This window comes from Ciona intestinalis, chromosome 14 (genome assembly GCF_000224145.3).
Source record: "Ciona intestinalis chromosome 14, KH, whole genome shotgun sequence".
Lineage (NCBI taxonomy): Eukaryota > Metazoa > Chordata > Ascidiacea > Phlebobranchia > Cionidae > Ciona > Ciona intestinalis.
In genome coordinates this window covers 3,645,058-3,657,529 of record NC_020179.2, presented here as the reverse complement: position 1 = coordinate 3,657,529, position 12,472 = coordinate 3,645,058, and the positions used below count along the sequence as shown (strand labels likewise).

Sequence of the window (12,472 nt, the reverse complement as noted above, 5' to 3'; positions counted from 1 at the left end):
GTAGTTATATAATATTTAATTAACACAAACTAAATATTTATTTACTATTTAAATTGTGTTGATGCCAATTAACGTTTGATATTAATGCAACACAGGTGTACAATCTTGAGCAACTTGTACAAAACGTGTTAATATTCAGAAATATGCCAACCAAAAAGGACCCAAATAAACCGAGAGGTCGAATGACCGGGTATGCGTACTTTGTGCAAACTTGCCGTGAAGAGCATAAAAGAAAACATCCAAATGAACAAGTTGTGTTCGCCGAATTTTCTCGAAAGTGCGCAAAACGATGGAAGGTAATTAAAAATGTGCATTACTCCACATTCTTCATTGTTATATGCATTGATCTAAGTTTATAGATTGATTTATATAAATTATTTTTGTTTGCAGCCAATGACAGACAAAGAAAAGAAAACTTTCACTGATATGGCAGAGAAAGATCGGCAAAGATACGAACGAGAAATGAAAGATTATGTTCCTGCTGCAGGAGAAGCAAAGAAGAAGAAGAAAAAGAAGGATCCAAATGCTCCAAAACGTCCTCAGTGCGTTATTGTTGTATTACTTCTGTTTTATTTAAATTTTTTTGACAATAGTAAAATTGTATTTATGAGTTCTCTGCACAGATCTGCCTTCTTCCTTTTCTGCGCTGACAGAAGAGCACCACTCAAAGCTGAAAACCCTGGTTGGACTGTAGGAGAAATTGCAAAGGCATTAGGAAAGAAGTGGGCTGCTGCTTCACCAGATACAAAGAAGAAGTACGCAGAACAAGGGGAAGTTGAGAAAAGCAAGTACAACAAGGTATAGACACTGATCAATATGTGTTTTAAGTTATTGTGTGGTATGAGTTTTAAAATGTTGTATTTTTTCTTACAGGAAATGGAAAAATATCGTTCCCAACAGGAGGCATCAAACCACGGTGATGCAAAGCGTCAAAAGATGAGTGAGAAGGCAACAGCATCCTCTTCCGCAAGCTCCAGTGAGAGTGAAAGTGACATCGAGAGTGACTGAGATCCCCAACCTACCGCTGGACCCGCCCCTCCCCTACAAAGCACAGTGGTGCAAATACATTTTACGAGTCAATAGAATTGCTGCGGCAAATAAAAAACGTCGTTTTATCAAATGTTGCAACTGCAAATTTTGAATTAAAAAAATATTTTTTTTATACCCCTGTTGCCAAAGTTTTATTAACTCTTGTCAATTTTATCCTAAAACCAGCCCAGCAACTGCGACATTTTTTTCTACTATACTCTAATTTTTGTCACCCTGGCTTTTGCTGTTGTTTTTTTTCTGTTCCTGTTCTATTCCTGTTGTACATAAATAACGTTGTTGCACAACTGACGATAATTCCAGTTTTATAAGAACCTCACTCCACAGGATTCAGGTTCATAAAACAAAGCAACATAATTACTTTATGAGTTTTATGACATTATAACACCAGTTAGTTTCCAGTACCAACCTTCGATATCTCGTTGAACAATGTATTAGTTGCCCTCTTTGTTATTTTTCAGTTATGTCTTTCACTGCCCGTGTCTCCAATAGCACTGTCGCCCTGGCCAATTGAAGCTACGTCTCCAGGGTTTGACATTCATGCTTTAAAGTGATACTGAGCAACGTTTTGTTAATAAAATGTTTTGCCTCGCATACATAAGTGTCTAATATTCACACAACTCTAAACGCTAGAACTTACTCTGTTTTACTATAGTTTAGTTACTGGCTGCTTATAATAGTGCAAACTGTTTGGCCACTTATTTTTCTGACTGTTTAAGTAAAATGGGACTCCAACTGGGATATTGCAAGCTGGCTAAAATGGGACTCCCATGATGTTGCAAACAATTTAAATCGGACAAAAAAGACCTAGGGCATAAAACTGGTCTTTTAGGGATAGACCTGAAACAACTACAACTATTTGTCTTGAATTGTAGTTGCTTTGTAGCGACTAAGTTTAATATTACTAACCTTTCCTGGCTCTTCATTTGATCTTGTCCTCCTTTCACAAAGAACATTCGACACTCATTTCATTCTAGATTACATTGAGAAAAATTATATAATATACAATGATTACAGTTTAAATATATTAAATACAATGCCAATGGAATGTAAGCTGCACTCAAAGTTTGAAATCTCTTGAAGAAAAAGCATGAAGACTTGAGTATTGAAGGTGAAAAAGGAAAAAAAAGCTGGCTAAGAATTCAGAAAATTAAAAAAACAATGCAGCCAATTCGTAACAAAATGAAATGTGTCCTTGAGTGTCATATAATTCAGTGCTTCTCAACCTTTTTTGCAACAAACCAGATGTTAGGCTTGAATTAGTAGCAAACCTAATTTTTAAACTATTACAATTTGTAATAAAAAGTTTAAGGTTAACAATAAAAGTTTAAGGTTAACAATAAAAACTACTAAAGGGAGACCCAAACTAATTAACTGACCACTAATGGGTTGAGAAGCACTGACCAAATACACTTATGAAGTAGAAGTAATGGTGAAATAGCACACTTATTCAATATTTTAAATAGCACTAGGCTAAATTGGTATAAGGAAATAATGTATGTACAGTGAGCCTTTAGTAACATAAATATAAATATATATTATACTACATTATTAATTAATTACAAGATTATTTACTACAGCGTAAATGGCACTTGGGTTACAGATGACATGCTACGGATGCTAGTTTATGAAAATCACTTTATGCCTGCAACAAGTGCATAAGCTTTAGTTAGATTGGTATGTGTTGTGACCTGTGGAACACGAGATAAGGTTCAGTCAAAATATCAATGCAGTACATACAGAGCTGGACCTTAGCTGTACTAAAGGTATAAGGTGCAAATGGTTAAATAGAGCTATCAGAATAGGAAGTTCAAAATCTGAAGTCAACCGTAATAGTCAAAATAGAAAATAAGGCTTAGTAACAAAATAAACAAAGCCTAGGCTTTCATGTTTGAATTGATTTTAAATAGACAATATTATGTTACAAGCTATGGAAGTATGAAATGAAAGAGTGAATCCTGATCTAGTTATGTTATGTATGGGAACATCTGGAATAAACAAAAGGGTGCAATGTAGAAAGAAATGCAAGGACCTACAATACAGAATAAAGCTTTCATCTTCTTGTGCATAACATTCTTTAAACCTCATCATTCTGTGGTTTCCCTGATGCCCCGCACATTGCCACACAACAGGAACAGCAGCAGGCAAGGCCAACCAATATATAAACCACTGTAATAAGCCAGAAGGAGAAGTAGTATGTTGTGTAATCACAGTATGGTTGAATTAGTGGATTGGTATTGGGATGAATGTTTCTGTACACCCAAACATTTCCTGGAGGATAAAAGGTTTTAAATTGAAATGCAATGAATTTTAAGTTTATGAGACATGCTAGAGCGTGGTTCTTGGAAAAATATTGCACATAGCAAATTTTATTTCCATTAGTAATGTTTTTATCACGTTAGCATTGATGCCATTAACACTGTATGAGATTGACATTTAGCCACAGGTGTTCAAGAATTACTTAGTAATTAAACACTGTTTAGTATGGCCTACTACTACTACCAGTTAAGATGACGGTAATACAAGCCATTATGCATAGACAAATAAAAACATTGTATACTTTTATCCTTAAGACAAAGATACATCTCAAATTTAATGTATCCTAAATACAACTTATAAAGAATAACAACACAAGTTCTTACCAGCTATAAACCAGGCCAGATTAAAACAACCTAAGCAACTTCCAGAATATTTCTGTGCCTGTTCATCCTCCCGTTCGGGGTTTCTATATTTTTGAATTCTTTCAAACATGGATGTTATTTGCATGAGAGCACCAACTGATCCACCAACAATTAGCCAGATTGGAATAAAACGTTCCAGCGGACAGTTTTGCAAATTAATCGCACCTAGATAATAAAATAACGCAAGTTTAATAGAAGCTTTTTGTGTTCTTCATAAATTAATGCAGATATAAAACAGTTGAAAAAACAAGTTTTTTACTGGTTAAAACTGTAAACTGTTGTCGCAGCTCTGTGGGTCTGTAAAAAAACTTGAAAAATCCTGTTTTTGCAGGTCGCAGTTAAAAGCTTTACAGATAAACCACCAAAATATCTAGTAGCATTAAATTAAAACAATAGGCTATGTTGTGTTCAATCTTTTAATGAACTGGTGCGTGTATGACACAATTATAAATACACTAAGTACTTACCAACCACTATCATTGAAATTGGAACAGAGAGAAATATACCAAGCAAAACAATAAAGCCAACTGCAAAAAAAAAGTTTTATGTTTTTTATTCTTTTGGAAAATACAAACAGTGTTTAAATTTTATAAAATTAATTAAGTTTTAGGTGGGTTCATTCTAAACAAAATGAATGGGCACCAACAACCGAATAATATAGCTCTATTATAAGTTAAACTATGCTTTGAATAACACACCAGCACCGGAACCCAAGTGAAAATACAATAAATCTAGAGAACACTTTACATACCAAACCTTACTTACCAGTACTGAACAAAATCTTGCAGACACTTTTCAGGAATCCGCCCCTTGTGGTTGAGCTTCTGCGTGCCTCTTCAATCTGTCCATATAAAGACTCATATGTCGGGGGAGGCGCTTCATTCTGTGTTTCTGTATAAGTTGGAGGTGCGGGTTCGCTTGGATCATTCTCTGCATACTCTGGTGCAGGTGGTTCGCTCATGCTACCGTATTTTCTACTGCTATCACTCATAATTTTGATCAAGAAAAAAAGGGGTAAGGAAACCCTAAACAATTATCTAAAATAAAATAAAAAAAAGATTCTTATTAACATTTAGACCTGTTTCAGACATGCCATAAACAGAAAAAAATGTTTCATTGAAACCAGCTCCTAATAAAGTATAAATTTGCTGAAGGTTTAAGCGAGTATGATCCTGCTGTAAACATAATGAGTCATATCCATTATTAGCAATTTTGCTGTGTAGGCTTCACAATAGAGTGCAATAAAAATGTCACCCAATCAAGTATTAATTTAGGTAAATCAAAATAATTTTTAGAGAAATATAACATACATACATACATACCCAGTATGTAAAATAATGTTATTACTTATTAGTGGCAATTATTCTTTAAATAAACCATTAAACGTTCATGGAACTATAGAATAGATTGCAAAATCCTATGAGTCATTCAAAACAATAACTCATGAGAATTTTACAGCTTTGTCAAAGCAAAACTTTCATTAAGTATGACCATTGTGTTCGTTTATCACCGTTGTTCCATTCTAACTTTGGGGGGCCTAAAACCAGCCACAGTTTTAGCAGCTTTTCTTTTTTTACCAGACTTTTTACCGCCTTTGAAGTCCTGCCAACTGCTTACTCTTCCTTCCCTGCTTTCTTCATAGTTTTTATTCCATTCCTTCTGAAGGCTTTGTTTCTCTTCTGCCTCAATTTCTTGCTGTCTTTGCCGTTTTCTTTCATTCATTTCACGCATTTCCATTTCTTTTCTTACAAGCGCAAGATCAGCAAATAGTTTGCATGTTTCTTTGTGCAGTTCCATGGCATAAACAACAGAGTCATCTTCCGCAATCTCGGTGCTACTAGCCCCATCCTTTTTCAACTTTTTCCTCTTCAGTTTTAGTTTTCCTTCTAGCCGATTTTTCGCATCTTCCACTATCCCCATACATTCCGTTCGTTCTTTCTCATTGTTCAAAAGTTCCCATGACTTTTTAACGGCGTCAAACGCTTTTTGTGCGTTTTCCTGATTCCCGGGATTCTTATCAGGATGCACCAGAATTGAGAGCTTCCTATACTTCTTTTTCACTTCATCCATTGGTGTATCGGGCATAATTTGTAAAACATCAAATGGATTTAAGTTAAAGTATTTCGAGCCAGGCCTATTAAGCCTTGTGACTTGCTGCTCGGACGTCAAAACTGCGTCGGCTTTCTCGATTTGTTTTACTTCTGCCATATACTTCGCAAAATCATCTTCTTTGCTCGTAGACGCAGCCATATTGCGAGTTTATAGATCAGTATGAAGCTATACAAAAAACACTAAGCCTTAAAACCAAAACATTAAAAAAGTAAAAACTAACAGTATAGGTAACTACGTTATTCAACCAATTTTAGACATGACTAAACAAAATGCAAAACACTACACGCAAAAAAAAATGCAAACCTTTTTGGTGGGTTGTTGGGCAGACGCTTAGCGCCAGCTTGCGAAACCACTACAGAGGCTACATTATATAATGAAAGCCACGGGAGTGCGTTTTGCAACTAAATTCATAATGCCATTATAAAATGTTTGCGCCTGACTCAACGTTGTGTGTGGCTGACCTTATTAAAATTTATACCAAACCAGCAATCTTTGGGCCTGGTCCAAGCTATTTTTTTACGGTACAACGGTAAAAATATGGTTTATCCGTATCATGAAACCGGAGTACGTATTCATGTACTACTACTTCTTCAGCCTTGCTGAAAAAAAACTGCCAAACTTGGGAGGTCCTTAGATCCCTTCCGTTGGAAGAATTCCAACGTCACAATAAAAATGAAAGCATGTTATGGCAGTGAAAACAAAACATTAACAATATTATTGTCTTTTAGACAAATTGGTTGAAGAAATTGCATGTTTTTGTAGTACGGCACGATGGTATACAAAACACATCATTGGACATTTTCAAGCCACTTAACCAACGTCGAAAAATTAATGAAGGATTTCATCCTATTTTAACTTCAGGCATCTCTTGGCAGTTTTGAAAACTGTTAATGATGAAAAAGTCGAACGTTGGTGTGTATCATAACCATGTCATGTTCATTACATGCTGCAACAACTGCATTATCTTGTGTGGAGCCAGATGGACTAACTACATATTCAACACCGCTCTGAAATAAAGTTATGTGTATTATATGGGTGATTATATTGATCATACATTAAATTACCTGCTGTGCCCTGTCAATGTTATCACGGAAAGGGAAGAATGCATCAGAGCTTAATGAAACACCTTTTAATTTTTCAATCCACTCCTTTCGCTGTGCCTAAAATACATCTTGTTGTTTTAAAACATGTTTTACACACAAAGCAAAACCAACATTTATTAAAGGTAAATAGAGACAAATATTTTGCCAAAGCTAATAGCTTGGTTATACTTACTGCTGTCAACAACGTTGGGGGGTTTTCTAGTGAATTTTTCCATGTTGTCTCATCCATGTCCTGGTAATAATGAAGTTGTAAAGCCAAACTGAAAAAAACTAGGCTACATGCACTTATGACACAGTTTGGTATAAAGTTACACTATTTTAAAACTTTTGCAATCTAATAATACCTGTCCCACTGTCCCGTTCACAAAAACATCAATAATATTTGACATTTCCGCTCGTTTTACCCCTTTCTTGAACTTCATACCCAACACTGATGGGTGCTGACGTAGCCACCTAAAAATAATTTAATTAAATCCACATTCAAAATGATCATACTGAAGTACGGTACCAGTTGTTTGCCTTATCACCAGCTAATCTAGTGCAGTGAATACGAGACTGCTGACCAGCTCCAATACCTATAACCTACAGTAAATATTACTGATGTGAAAATGTGATCGTAAATATGATGTATGCTTATTGCAAGGGTGATTTATCAATATGTAGGCTTTATTTACCTGACCATCCTTAGCAAAACACACAGAGTTGGATTGTGTATATTTCAATGCAATACTTGCAACTACCATGTCTTGTGTTGCTGCTTCAGGAACCTGAGAATATGTTGTGTTATTTAGCAGAATACCCTTAACACATTAGGGTCAAAAACAACATTTCTGCCATTTTTTTAACTTTAACTGTAATCTCAAGATGGTTTTATGAATTAGTTTACAAAGACAAATGTTCTTACAGTTTTCCTTTGCGTCACAATGTTTTGTAGCATGCTTTCATCAAACAGAAGTGAGTTACGCTTCTGTTCCAAAGTAACTCCGAATATCATCCTTGTTTCTAAATCCGGAGCCTCATAATCTGGATCCATCTAATTAAAATAATGTGAAAATCATCAGATAATGGTTGAGTATAGATAAGTTGCTCTACTGCTCATATAGGCATTGTTCAGTTAGCAAAGAATGAATGAATAAATGAATGCAACTTACTTTATTCTCTAGTAGCCATAAAACAACAGTCATTAAACATGGGTGTTCTGTTTTAAACACCTCCAGCCAGATTTCGAGTTAGCAATTATGTTACTTTGTAGTTGATTATTTTGGTTACACTTAAGATATCATAATAAAGATAATGGCAGGTTTCGTCTCTTACTTGCAGTATGCAATATTTTCCACCTTTTTTCTTACCAAGAATTGCCAAAGCTTCTTTGTCAAAGCCAGGTGCAATTATACCATCAGAAACCTGGTAATAACACAAAGTTTTATAACAAACTAAAATATGTAACATAAAAGCGGTGTATAGTTTTAAGTATGACGTTACCCAAAATAACTAGCCAGTGTGTCAGAGGCTTATCAAGCCAAAATGTGTATGAATAAATGAATGTAACTTAGTTATCCTTGCATGACGGATCAACAGTCGTTATAATACGGCTGTTCCGGTTGCACGCACTATGTGTCCGCGTACAAGTTACCTTGTATATAACAATATGCGTATAGTATGTGTATATGTATATCTATATGCAGTTTAATATTATGCCTCTCATAAGTACACTTTCATAGCCATTAGTCTCACCAAGTACTTGTGTTAATTAATTAACTTTCTTACCTCTCTTGCAATGATACGAGCAGTAATGACATCACATGGGTCAGATAATGCAATAAAATCACCAAAAGAAGACATTCTGTCTGCCCCTGTTGGTAAAATGGAATATATTAGCAGCATACAGATTGAGGAAGTTATTCTTATACTTATAAGTAAAGGAACATATCCTGAAGCATCAATAGATAGATATAGTTTACAATTGTTACATGATACAATCGATGTCTGCTTTAGAAAACCTGAACCTCGTATAATAAAAATGTCACCTCTTGCTTTTGCGTATGCGATAGCCAAAGGAGTCAGTTGTTCATAAAGATCATATACCATGCACAGTTTAGCGTGCGCCTCACTCATAAAGTTTCCAACAGCAGCACCTTTAAAACAAAAGTTAACCACAGAGCTATATACATGGTAAATTGTAAGCAGGCACGAGGTTTGTGAAAACTGGCGTAGCCACTGGAGAATAAATAAGTTACATTTTGTATTTCTTTTTATAAATCTATTATTTGACATTTTGCTGTTATTTCCATATTTAGTATCGTATTTAAATAAACAAATGATAATAAATATGAAGTAAGTACCTGCAGGACTGACATGTTTAAACGAAGCAGCTGCTGGTAGTTGAAGAGATGATTTTAATTCTCGCACAAGTTGCCATGAATTTAAGGCATCACACAGATTAATGAAACCAGGTGAACCATTCAATACTGTAAAACAATTATAAAGGTGTAGGTAGCAGAGCAGAACTGCTAAACCTTTAATTTAAGAGATATCTGCTATGTAGCCCCTGATGTGTAGAGTAACCAATATTTATATTTTTTCAGTGGTTAAACTAGTGGTGAACAATGCAGTGGGTTTTTTTCTTTTTTCGCAACAGCGGGTATTTTTTTTTGCTTTTCTATAAGTTTGAAAGAGATCTTCTGGCAATCGTTTGTTTTATAATCCGTAAACATTGCCACTTTTTGCCATACAATGAGACATCATCAGGGTTTTAACATTAATTGACTTGTATAAGGACATAAACGCCTAGAACGGCAGCAGCATCAAACCTTGAAGCAATGTCCACTATACTACAGGCACCAAACTATTCTATGTCGCATTACAAATATTAAAAAAATCACGTACCTTGAAATGGTAGATTTTTGTTGTTAATGTAGACTTTGGCTGGTTTCTGATGGGGGTTCATCCCATATCTTAGTGGCAACTGCTGCTTGTCACCATACTCCCCTCTCATATAACTGGATATTGCTGCATCATATTCAGCAGTGAGGCTGAATGCCTGCAATGGTGTTGCTTGTTTTAGTATACAGATTGACAAACTATTACAATGAAATAAAGTCAGTTAAGTGGTATAGCCGATTTACTATGGCCAATCAGATAAGAAATACTGCATTTAATAACTCATTCGTATTTTGCAACCAATTTGTGAATTGCATTTTTAAACGTTTACAGAACAAAAGCTGTCTTGTAACAAATTCTATTTTATATGAGTGAGGTCCTAAAAAAGGTTAGCATAGGACATGGGATTTGAAGCACACGGCCTACTATTCTATACAGTATAGGTTGTGGTTCAGAAATATATAGAAACATTCTGTCTAATGCAGCCACCTTTAAAGCTAACTTCTGCTTGGTTTCTGGTTTGGTGTCGCAATCACTTGATGCTTCAAGCTCAGAAGCTACATTGTCATAATCAGATGGATCGCAAACCACGGTGACATGAGCATGGTTCTTTGCAGCAGAACGCAGTAAAGTAACACCACCTAAATATAAACATTGGGTTATTGTATTTCCTCTGTTTTCTACAAAAACATTTCTTAAATATGCCGTTTTTAAAAGCTGTCTCAGTGTTACAGATCATTGTCAGAGGTTTATTACAGACACAAATATTAATTAAACTTAAACATAAAGCCCCAAAATTGTTTAGATCTTAACCACCTACAAGTATGTATACTCTGACTTTAAAACCCACTAATTGTAACACAGTTTCCAGGACACCAGGATGCAGTCACAATGTACATTAGTGGCACAGATGGGTGTTGGGGTAATGTCCCAAATCTGGCCTAAATCCCAGATCATCAACTAGGAGCTCACCAAGAGAGAACAAAAGCATAACACAGTACTATCCAACTAGGATTTTGACAAATAATGTATGAATTAAATACTCACCAATATCTATCTGTTCCACTGCCTCTGCCATCTGGATACCTGGCTTATTCACAGTGTTTACAAATGGATAAAGGTTACAAATGACCAACCTGCAAAAAAAGGATCAATCACTTAACAGTTGTGCAATTGTATATACAGCTGCCACCAATTGTATACAAGTGAGGAAGAGGTCTTATGTTAATTGTTGGTTTTGTGATCTTAAAGCACGAATGCTTCATTTGCCATACAGCATGACACTCACAGGAATTGTCGAAAATGTCTTGTGCAATGACACACAATACAATTCAATTATTTTTAAAAGATCACAATTTGTGACTACAATTGTGGGCGTATGTGTCTTCCGGCAAGACACTTAATAAAAATTGTTCCAACCCAGTAGTCACTAATGGGTTTAAATTGACCCCCATGCAGAAAAACAATCTGCAAAAAAGTTACATGTGTGATACCTCGTAGAACACACGTGTTATAACGACTGACTTTTCCAGTTACACTAGAATAAAGCAAGTTTCTCATTTAACTTAAAATCCGCTAATTTTAAAGAACTCACTTAATATTTTTGAAGTCATGCTTTTCCATGTCAGCAATATCAGATGGAGATTGAGTTGCGAGTATCCCTGCATGCACAGCTGGATGAAGGGTCTTCACTCTTCCACCTAACATCTCTGCCGCTCCTGTTACACTACTCACATCCCTGAGATTAATAAAGTACATCATAATTGAACAAACCAACAAAATTTTATATCTTTAAATACAGTAATGAATATCACATTTAACAAAACAGGGAAGAGAGAGAATTAGCAGCAAAACAACGATCGTTAAAAAAAACAAAATATTGGATAAACAATCCATCTTACCTAACTTCAATTCCAGCATCTCTAATCTTTTTTGCAGTTCCACCAGAAGCAATCAAATCAATTCCCAAATTTTGCAATCTTTTCGCAAAGTTTTCTAGGCCATGTTTGTTCGAAACGCTCAAAATAGCTGTAGAAAATACCCCATTTTTTACATTAAACTGTAGCTTACTAAGAAATACTTTAATAAAGTTTAACATACAAACAATAAATATGATGTAGATTATACAGAGTCACCAGACTTACATAAGCAAAACAATCCCTCTTTAATATTAACATATGAAGTAGCACATAACACTTAACCAAAAACATAATAGTATAAACACTTACCAAGAAAGTTACGTTTTGACCCCATGATTTTCTTATGTAGAATGTGTATATACTTCCTCTAGCACGCTTGCTGGTTTTGAAATCCACTTAACCAACCAAATGACCCACTTTACAAAACCAACATGCGTGTATCAGATTTTAAATGGACTAGTTTCATATTTGGGGATGTCCCGAAACTAAAGCCGCGATGTTATGCTTAAACAAATCTACTGTACAGTAAACCCTATACTTTCATACTTCTACTTTAATAAAAACAACATTTAAAACTATGCAAATTGTTTGGTGAAGTGCGAAATATATAAAATGGGTTTCGGGTAAGATTTTGGGCAGCATATAACTTTACCTGGATCGTGATTCGACAATCGTTTAAAGTCTGGCGGCTTAGCTTACTTTTTAAAGTGGGCATAATGCCATTTTAGAA

At 35.1% G+C, this 12,472-nt stretch overlaps 3 protein-coding genes across 3 annotated transcripts; 1 reads left to right on the top strand and 2 right to left on the bottom strand.

Moving 5' to 3' along the window:
• The first annotated feature begins 102 nt into the window (after nt 1–102).
• On the top strand, nt 103–1,641 carry hmg1/2 (transcription factor protein). The gene is given in 4 exon segments (NM_001078265.1): nt 103–296; nt 391–542; nt 624–798; nt 874–1,641. Coding segments are annotated over 4 exon segments (615 nt in total). The 5' UTR covers nt 103–143; the 3' UTR covers nt 1,009–1,641.
• A 369-nt stretch (nt 1,642–2,010) lies between these two features.
• On the bottom strand, nt 2,011–6,312 carry LOC100183982 (dnaJ homolog subfamily C member 8). The gene is made up of 5 exons (XM_018814787.2): nt 6,302–6,312; nt 4,494–6,025; nt 4,196–4,255; nt 3,690–3,893; nt 2,011–3,318 (listed from the first exon to the last, which is right to left on the bottom strand). The coding sequence occupies exon 2, from the start codon at nt 5,976–5,978 to the stop codon at nt 5,235–5,237; it is 744 nt and encodes a 247-aa protein (XP_018670332.1). The 5' UTR covers nt 5,979–6,025; nt 6,302–6,312; the 3' UTR covers nt 2,011–3,318; nt 3,690–3,893; nt 4,196–4,255; nt 4,494–5,234.
• A 25-nt stretch (nt 6,313–6,337) lies between these two features.
• On the bottom strand, nt 6,338–12,230 carry LOC100178564 (bifunctional purine biosynthesis protein PURH). The gene is made up of 17 exons (XM_002128616.5): nt 12,052–12,230; nt 11,725–11,851; nt 11,418–11,561; nt 10,871–10,959; nt 10,313–10,464; nt 9,830–9,983; nt 9,286–9,411; nt 8,971–9,078; nt 8,711–8,796; nt 8,258–8,347; nt 7,848–7,976; nt 7,618–7,710; nt 7,452–7,525; nt 7,288–7,396; nt 7,116–7,175; nt 6,905–7,000; nt 6,338–6,847 (listed from the first exon to the last, which is right to left on the bottom strand). The coding sequence occupies exons 1-17, from the start codon at nt 12,074–12,076 to the stop codon at nt 6,728–6,730; spliced, it is 1,782 nt and encodes a 593-aa protein (XP_002128652.1). The 5' UTR covers nt 12,077–12,230; the 3' UTR covers nt 6,338–6,727.
• Between the last annotated feature and the right edge of the window lie 242 nt (nt 12,231–12,472).

What these genes read in the sequence shown, in the direction of transcription:
- LOC100178564 (XM_002128616.5), bottom strand. Translation starts at nt 12,076, where the DNA reads ATGGGGTCAAAACGTAACTTTCTTG. An exon ending in CAAAAATCTACCATTTCAAG is followed by an intron (nt 9,412 to 9,829) that starts GTACGTGATTTT and finishes ATTGTTTTACAG; the next exon opens with TATTGAATGGTTCACCTGGT. An exon ending in GAAAATATTGCATACTGCAA is followed by an intron (nt 7,977 to 8,257) that starts GTAAGAGACGAA and finishes TATTTTAATTAG; the next exon opens with ATGGATCCAGATTATGAGGC.
- LOC100183982 (XM_018814787.2), bottom strand. Translation starts at nt 5,978, where the DNA reads ATGGCTGCGTCTACGAGCAAAGAAGATGATTTTGCGAAGTATATGGCA.